General features: G+C 47.8%; 1 protein-coding gene across 1 annotated transcript in view; it reads left to right on the forward strand.

Moving 5' to 3' along the window:
* The window catches only part of LOC310713002 (1-phosphatidylinositol 4,5-bisphosphate phosphodiesterase gamma-1-like), an 89,811-nt gene that overhangs the window by 44,738 nt on the left and 27,203 nt on the right, over window positions 1–17,870 (forward strand). Inside the window, exons 8-19 of the mRNA XM_083516521.1 lie at window positions 2,396–2,497; window positions 4,143–4,261; window positions 5,435–5,520; window positions 7,062–7,182; window positions 8,037–8,205; window positions 9,807–9,926; window positions 10,025–10,132; window positions 11,301–11,488; window positions 13,608–13,808; window positions 14,572–14,691; window positions 15,727–15,910; window positions 17,221–17,298. Of these exons, the coding sequence (XP_083372647.1) occupies window positions 2,396–2,497; window positions 4,143–4,261; window positions 5,435–5,520; window positions 7,062–7,182; window positions 8,037–8,205; window positions 9,807–9,926; window positions 10,025–10,132; window positions 11,301–11,488; window positions 13,608–13,808; window positions 14,572–14,691; window positions 15,727–15,910; window positions 17,221–17,298 (1,596 nt within the window). The remainder of the gene's footprint in view (window positions 1–2,395; window positions 2,498–4,142; window positions 4,262–5,434; window positions 5,521–7,061; window positions 7,183–8,036; window positions 8,206–9,806; window positions 9,927–10,024; window positions 10,133–11,300; window positions 11,489–13,607; window positions 13,809–14,571; window positions 14,692–15,726; window positions 15,911–17,220; window positions 17,299–17,870) is intronic.

Here is a 17,870-nt window from a genome sequence, read left to right on the forward strand (position 1 = left end):
TCATCCAACCACTTGATGCTCTTACACTGTGAAAGCAGCTAACATCATGGTGATGCTAATTCAAAACAGCTGCAGTGGCGCCCGCTTGGAGAAGGCTGTGCTCTACCAGTTGGGTCCTCTCTGTTGCCTTGCAATGAAGGTTGGATTTCTCCATTTACTGCAATCACAGGATTCGTTTTCAGCCTGGAGAGATTTCACCCAGAGTCTCTCTGTGATGAGCTCTGATGTCGCTCTTACATACCGTATTTTTCGCTCTATAACACGCAGATTTTTGCTCCTAAAAAGGAAGGGGAAATGTCTGTGCGTGTTATGCAGCGAATGTGTGGTCCCTGGAGCCGAAAAATGAGGCAAAAATCAAACCGCGCTTCAGGGAGAAGGGAGCTCCGTGAGAGAGGAAGTGGCAGCTTTCCTGCATTCTGCCTCAGGGTCTTACTGCCCACCCTGCTCTGTTTCGTTACTGTGTTTGCTCAAACGGAACAAAGAGCAGGGAAAGCCCCTCCCCTCCAGGCAAGGAGAGGGGAAAGGAAAGGATCGTCCTTCCTTCTATCCTCTCCCTGCTCCGGAGGGAACAATGTTTGTGAAGGGAAGAGAGATTACAGGTTCGGCTTAAAATTCTGATTTGACTTCCTACTTTTTGTTTTTGGAGACAAACAGCATTCAAATATGCTTTCTTCCATTTAAAAGGATGAAATCCTTAAACAGTGTTTTGCCTGTAAATTCATGCGATCTGGAAGATTACAGTGTCTGTACCTCTTAAGGGATGGCAAAGCTTAGGTTTCGCTGCTAAATAGTTCTTAATGCAGTTAAAATGCTTTCTTCTGTCATGCTGGTGGGAGGGAGAGGGAGAGAGAGAGAGAGAGAGAGAGAGCGCGCGCACGCTGGCTGGCTTGGGTGGGTGGGTGGGGGGAAACTTTTGCCTTCCTTTCCTCACGTTATAGCCCTCTCCTGCATTCTTAGCCTTCTGTGTTTTTCCTTCCCTCCCCACTTAAAATGTGGTTACAAAGCATGGATCCACATGGATCCTCAGGATCTTTGCATTGGGTCACCCCAAATTCACCATCAGAGCACACAGCATGTCCATGGCTACAGCCTGCCCCCCCAAAATCACACACCCATTGTTGCCTGGGGCTGAAATGGTGCAAAAACATGGTTACAAAGCATGGATCCACATGGATCCTCAGGATCTTTGCATTGGGTCAGCCAAAATTCACCATCAGAGCACATAGCATGTCCATGGCTACAGCCTGTCCCCCCCCCAAAAAAAAATCACACACCCATTGTTGCCTGGGGCTGAAATGGTGCAAAAACATGGTTACAAAGCATGGATCCACATGGATCCTCAGGATCTTTGCATTGGGTCAGCCAAAATTCACCATCAGAGCACATAGCGTGTCCATGGCTACAGCCTGCCCCCCCCCCAAAAAAAATCACGCACCCACTGTTGCCTGGGGCTGCAATGGTGCAAAAACGTGGTTACAAAGCATGGATCCACAGGGATTCTCAGGATTTTTGCATTGGGTCACCCCAAATTCACCATCAGATCACATGTCTGTGGCCACAGCATGAAGCACAAAAATGATACGTCCACTGTTTCATTCAGAATATTTTTTCCCTTGTTTTCCTCCTCTAAAAACGATGTGCGTGTTATGGTCAGGTGCGTGTTATAGAGCGAAAAATACGGTACCTTTTTAATTATTATTTTTTATAGTTTTTTATTGGCATATATTCAAAGACGTACAGAAATACAGTACATACCCATTACAACGTATATTTTGTATAATATACTGAAATAAAGCAGCTACTAATAAAGCAAAAATAATACAGGACTAATTCGGCCAGCTAGCCCTGGTATTCATCTAATGTTTATTGGATGGATTTCCCCCCTAAATTGATGTTGAATTCTGAATTTATGGTTATTCACATTTTATACTGTATTTTATGCTGTTTTTTGTTGCATCAATTAAGTGTTTTAAATTTGTTGTTAGCCGCCCTGAGCCCGGTTTTCTGAACTGGGATGGGCGGGGTATAAATTAAAATTTATTTATTTACTTACTTACTTAATATAAGAAAGAGCAAGGGCAGAAAGGAGAAAAAGAAATAACTAACGAGAGAGAGGGGGGGGCCAAAGAGGGGAAAGAGAGAAAAGGATTAAATAAAGATAAACAAAGATAAAAGGCTGTCTTTTCTGGCTCTCTGTCCTGCAGCCAGATAACAGCCAACCATTCTATCTTCTATAAACTAGTATATTTTTCAATCTTCAGATCCAGGTTTTACAAGTTCGTTTTCTCTTTCACGCAAAAATCATTACTGAGCATTTGTTAATTCCTTACGGACCTTTTGGTATGAAAGAGGAGCTTCTTATTTACAATGCTCCCCTCCTTGCCTTTCCCTCCAGGAGCCCTGGGCAAGTGACATTGCCAAAGTCCGGGAGTTCATGTGCAACTACCTCCGGGATCCCTTCAGCGACATGGCGGAGCCCTTCTTCCAGCTGGACGAGGTGGGTGGCACCCTCCCCTCCCCACCCTGTGGGGCACCAGAAGTCAGCTCACCATAGAGGACGCCCTGCCAGCTTCCATTCTGTGGACGCAACCACAGAAAGCGCACTTCAGGGTCTTCCAATTAACTCCAAGGCATTGCAGCTTGGATCTCGAGCTTCCATGAGCTGAGCTCTGCTCACAGGAGAACCCCATGGAAGGAGCAACAACTTTAACCGACCTGCTCTTCTCCTTGCAGCCCTCTGTGCCCCTGTAAAGGGTTGTGGGACTACAAGGAAGATGGCATAGGGGGCTACAGGGAGACTTGGCAAACATTCCCCTCCCCATAACCTCTAGTGGGAGGCAGTTCCCCTGTCGAGCAGAAGGAACCAACTCTTGGAATTTAACAGCCTAATTCGAATTTCACTCATGTGTTCACCAGCCATATAACACCGGTCCTGAAAGACCTACATTGGCTCCCAGTACGTTTCTGAGCACAGTTCAAAGTGTTGGTGCTGACCTTTAAAGCCCTAAACGGCCTCAGTCCAGTATACCTGAAGGAGCGTCTCCACCCCCATCGTTCTGCCCGGACACTGAGGTCCAGCGCCAGGGGCCTTCTGGCGGTTCCCTTACTGCGAGAAGCAAAGCTACAGGGAACCAGGCAGAGAGCCTTCTTGGTGGTGGCGCCCACCCTGTGGAACGCCCTCCCATCAGATGTCAAGGAAATAAACAACTATCTGGCATTTAGAAGACATCTGAAGGCAGCTGTAGTAAACAAAAATCTGCCCTTATTCCCTTATGGGGGACACAAGAGTCCTTTGCAGGTTCGCCATCGGTCGGAGAAAATAACAGAGGCCAACCAGAGAATATTGAGAAGCAAAGCTGCTAGTAAGACTGATCTTCATTGAAGTGTTGCAACAGGGTCCCCTTCACACGCAGGAGGAGGAAGACCCCGAACCAAGGCGTGCCCGCTGTTATATAGACATTTTAAATTGCCCGCCCTGGAGTCCACCCCCAGAAACATCATACATACATCACAGAAAGGGCAGTCTACAACAGAAATCTGAGCGCGTTGTTTACCTCCTGTCTGGCAGGTTACCTGTTAATGCTCTTTTGATTGGATACCCTGGGGAGCCTGGCCAGTCTTTTGTAATGATAAATACTTAGTTCCTGAGCCAGGTCACAGGCTCACCCTATTCATGCACAGATACACCCTTAATACAGGATTTGTGAAGGAAAAGACAATGGGGAGGCTTTTCCATTTTCCTTGACCTTGCAGAGAAAACATTTGCTCAGTTTGAGAGTCAAAACAGCCCAGGGCTGTTTTCCTGTGCTGCTTCAGACATGTGGTTTATATATTTATGTACGTGTTTGCTTGGTACATTTATGAACATTTATTATATATATATACACACACACACATGACCTTAAATTTTTTATTTCACAACCTCTTTAGGGAAGCTTTTAATGTCTGATGTTTTATCGCTTTATTATTAGTAGTATTATCATTAATTGGGATCGGCAATTAATTAATTGTGGAAAGAAGGGCTCATGTAAATGAGGACTCCAGCCAGACCACATCTGCGGTGCCCACCTAATTCTGAGAGTCTTTATCCCATTCCCCAGCTGACCTATAACTGGTTCCTCTCTCCCCACTGCTCCCCACAGTTCCTGACGTTCCTGTTCTCCAAAGAAAACATGGTCATGGACTCCAGGTTCGACCGAGTGGTGCCGGAAGAAATGAACTACCCCTTGACTCAGTACTGGATCTCGTCCTCCCATAACACGTAAGAGCATCTCTGGGCAACAGGGTCTTTTGCTCAGGGGGCGGCCTCAGTTGTGTTGAAGCGAGGCTGCTGGGTCAAAGCACCAGAACTTCTGAACGCCAGCCCAGCTACAGTGGCACAGCTGGCAGGGCCTCTGGGTCTTGCAAGGGAACCATGGAATCACAGAATTGTAGAGCTGGAAGGGATCCCCAAGGGGAATCTAGTCCAGCCCCCTGCAATGCAGAAATCACAGCTTTTTTAAAATCTCTGATAGATGGCCACCCAACCTCTGTTTAAAAACCTCCGGTGAAAGAGAGTCCACATTCTGAGGGCGTCCATTCCACAGTTGCACATCTCTTATCCTAATGTCTAGCCAGAATATCCTCTCTTATCCTTGGACTCACAGCTGTCCATGGAGGCGCAGGTCAGTTCTGTGTCCAGGGCAGCTGTTTACCAGCTCCATCTGGTACGCAGGCTGAGACCCTCCCTGCCCGCAGAAAGTCTCACCAGAGTGGTGCATGCTCTGGTTATCTTGGACTACTGCAATGCACTCTACGTGGGGCTACCTTTGAAGGTGACCCAGAAACTGCAACTAATCCAGAATGCGGCAGCTAGACTAGTGACCACATAACACCAGCCTTGAAGGACCTACACTGGCTCCCAGTACATTTCCAAGCCCAATTCAAGGTGTTGGTGCTGACCTTTAAAGCCCTAAACGGCCTCGGTCCAGTATCCCTGAAGGAGCGTCTCTACCCCCATCATTCAGCCCGGACACTGAGGTCCAGCTCTGAAGGGCTTCTGGCAGTTCCCTCACTGCGAGAAGTGAGGTTACAGGGAACCAATGCAGAACAACAAACCCTTGTGTTGCAAACTTAACACAACAAACAATACAAGCAACACGCAGACCCGTATACTAGATAGCACTGTAACTCTTATTGCATAATATACATGATTTAGTAACAAAAACAAAATGTTTGCACTTGTAAATATATTTGAAATCAATTGAACACACGTCTGTCAATCTTTGAAAGTCCACAGAAGTATAATAAGTCTATGGGTGGAAACAGTCAGATTATCCGGGATCCCTGTCCGTTGTTATTCACCTACTACTTCGGCACCATGAACGCCTAAAAAAGCTTTACCACTTAGCCCACAGGATTGCATCTATTACTTAGGTGTCTCTGCCTCTTACAGGTATCTCACGGGGGACCAGTTCTCCAGCGAATCCTCTCTCGAAGCCTACTCCCGCTGCCTCCGGATGGGGTGCCGCTGCATAGAATGTGAGTCCTACTTTTGGGGATCTTGCCCCAGCTTGGCTTCCGGGTGCCAGCTGCTGGAAACCACAAGTTGAGAGAGTTGCTCTTGGGCTCGAATCCTGATTGTGGGTTTCCAATTGCGGGCCCTTGGTTGGCCACTGTAAGAACAGGATGCTGGACTCAGCAAGCCGGGGGCCTGATCCTGCAGGCTCTGCTTAGGTTCTTAATTTGTTATTTATTTGGCGCATTTGTACCCCACGTTTCTGTTGGGATGCTGCCAGGGAGACGGGGGCATCAGGCAGGTCCCCAGCTGGCTCCAGCCACCAGCCGGGCAATCTCCAGGTCACGGAACAGCATCAATCAATCACCGACTCGAGCCTCAGTTGCCTTCTGAAGCTAACGAGCCCGCTAATTAGCAGAGTGAATAAATCTCCACAACGGAAGTGGCGGACAGAGCCGTGTGTAAGCTTTATTTACAGCATTTTATTCAGCAGCAGGAACAAAGGAAAACATGTCTGCTTCCCTTCGTGTCCAGCAAAACAGCAATAAAGCAAAAGCATATACAAAACAGAAGTTCCCAGCCGACTGTGCTGGAAGTAAACAGGCATGTGACACACAACAGTCATGCCTGATCCTTTTAAGGTGGAACGGAACTATATCCTAACAGTTTTGGCCAAATCAGCTCCTTGCATAGAGTCAATTGAAACAAGACAATTTGCACATCTCAGCCAGTGGCTCATAGCACTTGGTTTTCCAGGCGGTGGGCAAAGAGGGATTTTGCAAACCAGTCCTGGTCTTGTGGCTTTCTGTGCCGTGTTATCTTTCCATCTCGTAGCTCAGAAGCAAGCAGACTGGGATTAAACGGAAACCTGCTACAGCCTAGAAAGTTAGGCTGTGTTAAGTGAGAGTTCTCCTGAGCATGCACAGAGTTCTTTTCTGTAAGCACTGGCTAACCTCAGCTCACTCTCTCATATCTGATACTAAAGGGCAGAGATGCCAGCAGGATTCAGATGTGCCTTTCTGCTCTTTGCCACCCCCCTCAAAAAAGGAGAGAGACAAACAGATGCCTTCGTGTGTGTGTGTGTGTGTGTGTGTGTGTGTGTGCATTTGTGTGAGTGTGTGCCTGTAGCAAAGGGCCAGGCAATCTATACATCAGTATTATGGTTGTTACCTTATTGAAAAAATCCTGGCCAATGAATTGCGTGAATTGGGAAGTCAATCAAATAATTAACTGATAAAGTTCCGCATCTGAATATAAACCAGCCTTCACCAACCCGGCGCCCACCAGAAATTTTGGACTACAGTGATGAGAATTGTGGTCCAAAACCTCTGGCAGGCACCAGGTTGAAGAAGGCTGGTTTCCATAAAAATTCTGCAGCAAGAAGCATGGAAAGGGGGAAAGCTTCTTTTCAGAGGACTCTGGGCACTTGCAGTTTTTAATAAGCACTGGTGTAAAAGACAGATATACATAAAACCTTCCTGGTTGATGAAAAAGAAATTCCATCTTAATGAAAAGGGCAATTAATCTAATCACTAATTCAGTACCAAACCCTCTCCACCCACAGTGGACTGTTGGGACGGTCCGGACGACCTGCCAATCATCTACCACGGCCATACGCTCACCTCCAAAATCAAATTCTTGGACGTGCTGCACACCATCAAGGAACACGCTTTCGTCACCTCTGAGTAAGTGATTCTCCCCCTCCTCTCAGCCCTTTCCTCTGCCTTCTCTTTCCTAAGAGAGAGGCGTGTTTGGTGCCTGCTACCCATGACTCTAAGAGGGACGCGGGTGGCGCTGTGGGTTAAACCACAGAGCCTAGGGCTTGCTGATCAGAAGGTCGGCGGTTCGAATCCCTGTGACGGGGTGAGCCTCCGTTGCTCAGTCCCTGCTCCTGCCCTCCTAGCAGTTCGAAAGCACGTCAAGGTGCAAGTAGATAAATAGGTACCACTCCAGCGGCAAGGTAAACGGCGTTTCCGTGCGCTGCTCTGGTTCGCCAGAAGCGGCTTAGTCCTGCTGGCCACATGACCCGGAAGCTGTACGCTGGCTCCGTCGGCCAGTAAAGTGAGATGAGCGCCACAACCCCAGAGTCGGCCACGACTGGACCTAATGGTCAGGGGTCCCTTTACCTTTACCCTTACCCATGACTCTGGGAAAATTTGCTTGTGCAAAGCTATTTCCCAGGATCTCCGGGAAAACTGGAATCAGTGATGAAACCCAGGAGGGTATTTTTCACTGATCTAAAGGCGTATCTTGAGAGAAGCATCCTGTGTTGTGTTGCTTGTGTGGGAGTGTGGAAACTCAGCAATACAGGTGTCTCAGAAACGCAGGTGTTTTCCTCTTGCGCTGTGCCATCGGAGCAATTGCATGGTGTGTGAACATGTGAAACCTCCCGATGTTGCCTCAGGCTGTCGGATTGGGGCAGGGGCCTGTACTCTCGCCCTCTGTGTAGCACGAAGTATGGGGACGGGGCTGTGCTGATGATGGCACGCTGCAGGTGTCTCGAGGTTCACCTGGGTGAGGCTGCCTGCCTTTCGCCTAGGTTCCCCGTCATCCTCTCCATCGAGGACCATTGCAGCATTGTGCAGCAGAGGAACATGGCCGCGCACTTCAAGAAGGTCTTTGGGGACATGCTGCTTACCAAACCGGTGGACGTCAATGCGGACCAGCTGCCCTCACCTGCCCAGCTCAAGAAGAAGATCCTCATCAAGGTAGTGGAACTCTTACCTGCTCTTTATTCTGAGCTGAACTCTTAGTTCAGGGGTCAGCAAACTTTTTCATCAGAAGAGGAGGTTAAGGGGTGATATGATAGCCATGTTCAAATATATAAAAGGATGTCACATAGAGGAGGGAGAAAGGTTGTTTTCTGCTGCTCCAGAGAAGCGGACACGGAGCAATGGATCCAAACTACAAGAAAGAAGATTCCACCTAAACATTAGGAAGAACTTCCTGACAGTAAGAGCTGTTCGGCAGTGGAATTTGCTGCCAAGGAGTGTGGTGGAGTCTCCTACTTTGGAGGTCTTTAAGCAGAGGCTTGACAACCATATGTCAGGAGTGCTCTGATGGTGTTTCCTGCTTGGCAGGGGGTTCTGGACTCGATGGCCCTTGTGGTCCCTTCCAACTCTATGATTCTATGATCAGGGGGCCAGTCCACTGTCCCTCAGTGGGGAGCCAGACTATATTTTGAACGGAAAAAATGAAACAAATTCCTATGCCCCACAAATTACCCAGAGATGCATTTTGAATAAAAGGACACATTCTACTCATGTAAAAACACCCACTACCAAGAAGGCCCTCTGTCTAGTTCCCTGTAACCTCACTTCTCGCAATGAGGGAACCGCCAGAAGGCCTTCAGCGCTGGACCTCAGTGTCCGGGCACAACGATGGAGGTGGAGACGTTCCTTCAGGTATACAGGACCAAGGCCGTAAAGGGCTGTATAGGGTTTTAAAGGTCAGCACCAACAACTTTGAATTGTGCTTGGAAACGGACTGGGAGCCAATGCAGATCTCTCAGGACCGGTGTTATGTGGTCCCGGCGGCCATTCCCAGTCACCAGTCTAGCTGCCACATTCTGGATCAATTGCAGTTTCCGGGTCACCTTCAAAGGTAGCCCCGCGTAGAGCACATTGCTGTAGTCCAAGTGAGAGATAACCAGAGCATGCACCACTCTGGTGAGACAGTCTGCGGGCAGGGAGGGTCTCATCCTGCATACCAGATGGAGCTGATAAACTGCTGCCCTGGACGCAGAATTGACTTGCGCCCCCACGGACAGCTGTGAGTCCAGAATGACTCCGAGGCTGCGCACCTGGTCCTTCAGGGGCACAGTTACCCCATTCAGGACCAGGGAGTCCTCCACACCTGCCCGCCTCCTGTCCCCCCAAAACAGTACTTCTGTCTTGTCAGGATTCAACCTCAATCTGTTAGCCGCCATCCATCCTCCAACCGCCTCCAGGCACTCACACAGGACTTTCACCGCCTTCACTGGTTCTGATTTGAAAGAGAGGTAGAGCCTCTGGCATCCTTTTGAATATCCAGACCAGCCTTTCCCAACCTGGTGCCCTCCATATGTTTCGGACTAGAGCGGCGCTCAGCCCCAGCCAACATCTGGAGCCTGAAATCATCTGGAAGGCACCAGGTTGCTGATGGCCAGTCTAGTAATAATTCAGCTGGTAGAACATGAGATTCTTAATGTCAGGGTTGTGGGTTCAAGCGCTTTGGGCATAAAATTCCTGCATTGCAAGGGGTTGGACTAGATGACCCTCGGGGTGCCCTTTCAACTCTACAATTCTGTGATTCTGTCCTTTTCTTCCAGCACAAGAAGCTGGTCGAAGGGAACCTCTACGAGGAAGTCTCCTTGGCCAGCTACTCGGAGAACGACATCAGCAACTCCATCAAGAACGGCATCCTTTATCTCGAGGACCCCATTGACCACGTGAGTCTCTTGCTTTCTCCCGCGGTTCAGGGGGTCCCTCGCCTTGTGTCCCACCCCCCTCCGTTGCTCTGACACTCTTTCCCCCTCCCTTTCGGCAGACGTGGAGCCCGCACTACTTTGTTCTGACCAGCAACAAGATCTATTACTCCGAGGAGACCTCCCGCTACCAGTCCAACGAGGATGAAGAGGAGACGGAGCAGAAAGAGGTGCGTTTCTGGAGTCTTGCAGAGGCGCTTGGCTGGGAAGAAGGCAGTGGGGCGCTCCCATTTTAACTGTGGCAGGGAGTTCCACAGTTTATGCATTTCTGTGTATCCTGAACCTTCCAACCTTCAGCTTCGTTGCCCGTGAGTTCTAGTAAGCCTGAGCTTGGGGCAACGCAGCCAGATGGGCGGGGTAATAATAATAATAATAATAATAATAATAATAATAATAAGCGTCTCCACCTCCATTGTTCTGCCCGGACACTGAGGTCCAGCGCCGAGGGCCTTCTGGCGGTTCCCTCACTGCGAGAAGCCAAGTTACAGGAAACCAGGGAGAGGGACTTCTCGGTAGTGGCGCCCTCCCTGTGAAATGCCCTCCCACCAGATGTCAAAGAGAACAACAACTACCAGGCTTTTAGAAGACATCTGAAGGCAGCCCTTTTCAGGGAAGCTTTTAATGTTTAATAGGTTATTGTATTTTAGTGTTTTGTTGGAAGCTGCCCAGAGTGGCTGGGAAAACCCAGCCTGATGGGCGGGGTATAAATAATAAATTATTATTATTATTATTATTATTATTATTATTATTATTATTATTATTATTATTATTATTTAGGGCTCTTCTTAGTTTTTTATCCTGACATTCACAGTCAGCTCCTGTTTCATACAGGTGACACAGACTGTCCTGCCTCCATCCCCAATGTTTGTTGACATGCGTGCCTTTTCCGGTAGTGGCGCCTGCCCTGTGGAACGCCCTCCCAACAGATGTCAAAGCAATAAACAACTATTTTACTTTTAAAAGTCATCTGAAGGCAGCCCTCTTTAGGGAAGTTTTTAATGTTTGAAGCTGCACTGTTTTTAATATTCAGTTGGAAGCCGCCCAGAGTGGCTGGGGAAACCCAGCCAGATGGGCGGGGTATAAATAATAAATTATTATTATTATTATTATTATTATTATTATTATTATTATTATTATTATTATTATTATTATTCCCCCCTGAAGATGCTTCAGCAAAGTCTGAAAAGGACATGAGGATATTAAACATTCTGTGGCTCCTTCTTGCTTCCCGTTCTCCCACCCCCTTGCCACTGAACCCCCTCTTTCTTTTCCTTCCCCCCTCCCACCACCTCCCCTCGACTTTCCCTTCCCCCCTCCTGCCGCCTTTGGGCTTTTTAGGAGTTTAACAACAACGAGCTCCACTTCAGCGAGAAATGGTTCCACGGCAAGCTGGGCGGGGGCCGCGATGGGCGGCAGATCGCAGAGAAGCTGCTCCACGAGTATTGCACCGAGACGGGCGGCAAAGACGGCACTTTCCTGGTGCGGGAGAGCGAGACCTTTGTGGGCGACTACACCCTCTCCTTCTGGTAGGTCGTGTCGCGAGGAAGAGCTCGACCCCAACCCCTGTCAAGGTGTGAGGATGCTCAATCTGGCCAGAGACCTTGAAAAGGAACGGTCTGTTCTGGTCTTTTTGTTTCCACTTTCTACCCTTCTCTCTCCCCATTACAGTGGTGCCTCGCAAGACGAAAAGAATCCGTTCTCTGATTCTCTTCGTCTAGCGGTTTTTTCATCTTGCAAAGCAAGCCCATTGACAGATTAGCGGATTAGCGCTATTAGCGGCTTTTAGCAGCTTATCAGCTTATCGGATCAGCTGATAAGCGGCTTAGCGGCTTAGAAAAAGGGGGGGAGGGGAAAAACCCCGCAGGAACTCGCAAGACATTTTCATCTTGCGAAGCAAGCCCATAGGAGATTTGTTTTGCGAAGCACCTCCAAAACGGAAAACCCTTTCGTCTAGCGGGTTTTCCGTCTTGCGAGGCATTCGTCTTGCGGGGCACCACTGTATTATTTTTTTTAACCACTGTTTTATTTTTATTTTTTTAATTTTTATTTTTTTCTGAAATGTGATAGTGACTTTTTAACTGCGAAAACAAAACACATCCCTGCAAAACCAGAGAACAATTTTTCTGGATTGTGCAACATGTTGGAACAGGTGCAAATTGGAAGCAAAACTTGTATATTTGGCTGAATAAAGTTTAAATTATCATGAGAAAAGAAAAGGAATGACCCAAACGAAAGGCTAATAATAAGAATAATAATTTTTAATTTATACCCCCCCAAAAAAAAAAATCTGGATGGTTTTCCCAAGCCACTCTGGGCAGCTCCCAGCAGAATATTTAAAACATGATAAAACATCAAATATTAAAAGCTTCCCTAGACAGGGCTGCCTTCAGATGTCTTCTAAAAGTCAGGTAGTTGTTTATTTCCTTGACGGGATGGCATTCCACAAGAAGGGCGCCACCACCGAGAAGGCCCTCTGCCTGGTTCCCTGTAACTTGGCCTCTCGCAATGACCACCCCCTCCCACAGTTTAAAAAGCCATAGGTTTGTTAATTAGCTGAAGGCAAATTGATTGATTGTTTGTAAGTTGTTTTGCGTTGCCCAGGACAAGCTAAAGTGACTAACAAATTTAATAAAGAAAATGAATGAAGAATCCCATTTTTTAAATTTTTTTATACCAACAACCAAAACACAAACAGTGAAAACAAACAGTGAGAACCCCCAGGTGGCTGATACATTGGTTATACATAATCAATAATAACATATTCAAATCAACCATATGTACAATTCTATATACCTTAACACTCCTCCCTCCACAAGGTTTATTTAACTTTTAAAATTTTCATTGCCCCAAATTGTTCAAACCTGCCCAAATGATTCAGTATTTTCTCAAACCAATCCTCCTCCTTCTCACTGACCTTAAACCCTTTCATTTTATGTATCTTCACAGTTAGATATTCTAAGATTATAATATTTTTCAATTTTTCCCTCCGTTGGTTCACCCTTAACTCTTCTGCATTTTTCCAGTTACTTGCTATAACCTGTCTGGCTGCAATTACCATCAGTTTTACCCATTTACATTCCTCTTTTGTTTTTAACTCGGTGCTACTCAGACTAATAGGTAAAGGTAAAGGGACCCCTGACCATTAGATCCAGTCGCTGACGACTCTGGGGTTGCGGCGCTCATCTCCCTTTATTGGCCGAGGAAGCCGGCGTACAGCTTCCGGGTCATGTGGCCAGCAGGAGTAAGCCGCTTCTGGCGAACCAGAGCAGCGCACGGAAACACCGTTTACCTTCCCGCTGGAGCGGTACCTATTTATCTACTTGCACTTTGACGTGCTTTTGAACTGCTAGGTTGGCAGGAGCAGGGATCGAGCAACGGGAGCTCACCCTGTCGCGGGGATTCAAACCGCCGACCTTCTGATCGGCAAGCCCTAGCCTCTGTGATTTAACCCACAGCGCCACCTGCGTCCCACTCAGACTAATAAGAACCATTAATCTAGGTATTTCCACCTTCCTACCCACAATTCCCGATATTTCTACACCAGTCTGTTTCCAGAATTCGTTAACTAACGGACAGTCCCACCACATGTGAAGAATCCTGTGGCAGAGTGTTCCGTAGTTTAACTTCTCACCCTTCCTTCCGCAGGCGTTCCGGCCGTGTTCAGCACTGCCGCATTCACTCCCGTCAGGAAGCCGGCGCCACAAAGTTCTACCTGACGGACAACCTGGTCTTCGACAGCCTTTACAGCCTCATCTGCCACTACCGCGAGGTGCCCCTACGCTGCAACGAGTTCGAGATGCGCCTGACGGACCCTGTGCCCCAGCCTAACGCCCATGAGAGCAAGGAGTGAGAAGCCTCATCCTGTCTTCCCTCTTCCTCTCCTCTAACCCCAGAGACACATGTCAACAGCCCGGCTTGGGCAGAATTTGCTGTGGGCGTTGGGTGAAGGTTTTTTAGGTGGGCGCAGGGCCAGGGAGCTAAAGGCTGCAAGTTCAGTCCCTGCCGGCATCTGCCTGTAATTCTAGAGGGCTGCTGCCAACCAGTGTTGGCAGAACTGAGCTAAATGGGCCAACGGTCAGTATAAGTCCTGTGTGCCTATGAGCATGTGCAGAGAGCATTGCTTGCACCACTGTGTAGTGCATGGGTAGGCAAATTAAGGCCCGGGGCTGGATCCGGCCCAATCGCCTTCTAAATCTGGCCCATGGACATTCAGGGAATCAGTGTGTTTTTACATGAGTCTTTTTATTTAAAATGCATCTCTGGGTTATTTTGGGGGCATAGGAATTCGTTCATTCCCCCCCAAAAAAAACATATAGTCCGGCCCCCTGCTGAAAAAGTTTGCTGACCCCTGGTGTAGTGATACCAAGGCTCCATGCATCTTGGCTTACAGACACCCCCCCCCCAAAAAAAAATATCCTGAAAAAGATAAAGCAATATGGAAATTAAAAACAAGTGAAAATCTTTTTTTGGGTCCCCTCTCCTTTTAAATTTGGGGGTGTTCCGAAAGGGGAGCAAAGGGGGGACCCCTTCCTTCACCTGGCTCCCAGAGCAACCGATCAGGCGCACACCTGGCACAGGCTGTACTGATGGAGTCTTCTCTCCCTGCCAGGTGGTACCATGCCAACCTCACCCGCCTGCAGGCGGAACACATGTTGATGAGAGTCCCGCGAGATGGAGCCTTCCTGGTGCGAAAGCGCGGCGAGCCCAACTCCTACGCCATCTCCTTCCGGTGAGCCTCTCCTCAGTCCCCCAAATGCAGCGGGGGGGGGGGGGACGCGCACCCAGAAACCCTCAGGAGAAAGTGTGCGCATGTGTGTCTCTACGTGGGCATGGTGTTACGATTTGGGTCTGGGAGCTACTGAGGCTAAAAAGTGTTGGGGAAAGAAGTACTGTACTGTGAAATAAGCTTGATTATCTCCTGGCTTTGAAGATTGCGTTTACTCTTTAAAAAATAAATAAATGATATTTCCGAGCACAATTCAAAGTGTTAGTGCTGACCTTTAAAGCCCTAAACGGCCTCGGTCCAGTATATCTGAAGGAGCGTCTCCACCCCCATCGTTCTGCCCGGACGCTGAGGTCCAGCGCCGAGGGCCTTCTGGCGGTTCCCTCATTGCGAGAAGCAAAGCTACAGGGAACCAGGCAGAGGGCCTTCTCGGTAGTGGCGCCCGCCCTGTGGAACGCCCTTCCAGCAGATGTCAAAGCGATAAACAACTACCTGACATTCAGAAGACATCTTAAGGGAAGTTTTTAATGTGTGATATTTTAGTGTATTTTTGGTTTCTATGGAAGCCGCCCAGAGTGGCTGGGGAAACGCAGCCAGATGGGCGGGGTACAAATAAATAAATAAATAAATAAATAATAACAACAACAAAACAACAACAACTATTATTATTATTATTATTATTATTATTATTATTATTATTATTATTATTAAATTTTCCATTTTAACAATCTAATAAAAACCACATTATAAAACATTCCAAATTATCATACAATCAAAAAAGCCGAATACTCAGTGCCAAATTACATATCTTTTGAGTGACTTCCCATGCTCTAAAGTTCAGGGAGTGATGATCAATAATAATAATAATAATAATAATAATAATAATAATTTATTTATACCCCAGCCACTCTGGGCGGCTTCCAACACAATATTAAAATACAGTAATGCATCAAACATCACAAGCTTCCCTAAACAGGGCTGCCTTCGTGGGTTGTGGAACCATCCCAACGCCTCTGTTTTTCTGGGCTCCTCTGGCTGCAGGGCGGAAGGCAAGATCAAGCACTGCCGGATCCAGCAGGAGGGTCGTCTCTTCATGCTGGGCAGCTCGGCGGAGTTTGAGAGCCTCCTCGACCTGGTCAGCTACTACGAGAAGCACCCGCTGTACCGCAAGATGAAGCTGCGCTACCCGATCAACGAGGAGACGCTGGAGAAGATGGGCACGGCGGTGAGGGGGAGCTGCCCTGGCCGGCAACCTCAAAGGCCACCGTCAACCCCAACCGGGCAACCTTCAGGTGTTTTGGACTACAACTCCCATCAGCCCTTGGGAGTTGTGGTCCAAAACACCTGAAAGGCGCTTGGTTGGGGGCAAAAGGTGTTTTAGAAGATCTGGAAATCCCCTTAGTGGAGCCCTTTGGGGGATAAGCAGATCTCAATGGTCCGATGTCTAAGGGCTTCTCACATTTCCACACAGGGAAGATTTGCTTGTAATAAACAAAAATCTGCCCTTATTCCCTTATGGGGGACACAAGAGCCCTTATAGAGTCCTTTGTAGGTTCTCCATCGGTCGGAGAAAATAGCAGAGGCCAACCAGAGAATATTGAGAAGCAAAGCAGCTCGTAAGCCTGATCTTAATTGCAACAGGGTGCCCCCTTCACACACAGGAAAGGAGGAGGACCCAGAACAAAGGTGTGCCTTCCCTTATGTAGACATTTTAAATTGCCCACCCTGCAGTCCAAGACCACCCCCTAGATACATCATACCTACATCACAGAAAAGGTGGTCTACACCAGAAATCTGAGTGCGTTGTTTATCTCCTGTCTGGCAGGTCACCTGTTAATGGTCACTTGATTGGATTACCTGGGGAGCCTGGCCAGTCTTTTGTAATGATAAATACTTCGTTCCTGAGCCAGGTCACAGGCTCACCCTATTCATGCACAGATACACCCTTAAGACAGGATTTGTGAAGGAAAAGACAATGGGGAGGCTTTTCCATTTTCCTTTGACCTTGCAGAGAAATATTTGAGGTCAATTCGGGAGCGACAAAATGGTTTCAGGATTTTTTTCTGTGGGGTTTCAGAGATGTGGTTTATATATCTATGTACGTGCTTGGTTGGTACATTTATGAATATATATATATATAACCTTAATTTTTTTATTTCATGCCCCTCTTATTTTCTTCTGCTGTCACCCCAAAACACGGGGAATATTCAGGGTGGGCAGGAGGGGGAGTGTGCCAAATTTCTGAGTTTTCCTTCCATGCAGCAACAGGGGTTTTCTCTGGAAGGACACCCCTGGGAGAAGCTCTGCATGCCCGGCTATGAGGTGCCTTCAGGGCAAAGAGACTCCCTTCTGCCTGACTGCCCTGATGGAAATTTCTGGGGCTTTTGGTGACTTCTCAATGGGACGGGGGGAGCCAAGGCAGCTACCAGCCGGGAACAGAGAGGAGTTGGACCAGATAACTGTTTGGGTCCCTTCCAACTCCACAATTCTGTGATTCAGTGCTGACTGTGACAGTGGCCCTCCTCTTCCCTCCAGGAGTTGGACTACGGAGCCCTGTACGAGGTGCGGACCCCTCACTTCTACGTGGAAGCCAACAAGATGCCCACAGCCCGGGTAAGTGAGGAAGAAGATGCTCTTGGCTCTTGGCTTGTTTCTAATTCTGAATATCTCCATGTCCCTTCTTTGCATCCTCACAACCAGAAACAAATTTGGGAACTTCCCTGGCTTTTTTCTGGCCCACGTAGGACCCGTCTGGATAGTTGGCCTTGGTGAAGACTTGACGTTTTCATCCCCCAAAAGTTTTTGATTTGAGTTTCTACTGAAATGAGGCTGCATTTTAATGTTGTATTTTAATCAATTGTTTTTACACCTGGTGTTAGCTGGCCTGAGCCTGGTCTTGGCTGGGGAGGGCGGGGTATAAATAAAATTTTAATAATAATAATAATAATTAGGGAAACACAGAAGTTGGCTGCACGTAAAATCAGTTAAAATGAAAAAGCCGTACCCCGTATTTCCTGAACCAGAAAGACACATTTCTCAGCAGCTTTTGCAGCTTTTGACCTGGATTTTTCTGTTGGCACGGAGTATTTATTCTCACAACTCTCTAGTCCTCATGGTCTCGGTGGAATAATAATCCTGGATTGGACAAGCGTTAGGGCAGTCACAAAGTATACTTTGGGCAATGT

The sequence above is a fragment of the Podarcis liolepis genome (genome assembly GCF_965112155.1).
Source record: "Podarcis liolepis genome assembly, chromosome: 8".
Taxonomy (NCBI): Eukaryota; Metazoa; Chordata; class Lepidosauria; order Squamata; family Lacertidae; genus Podarcis; species Podarcis liolepis.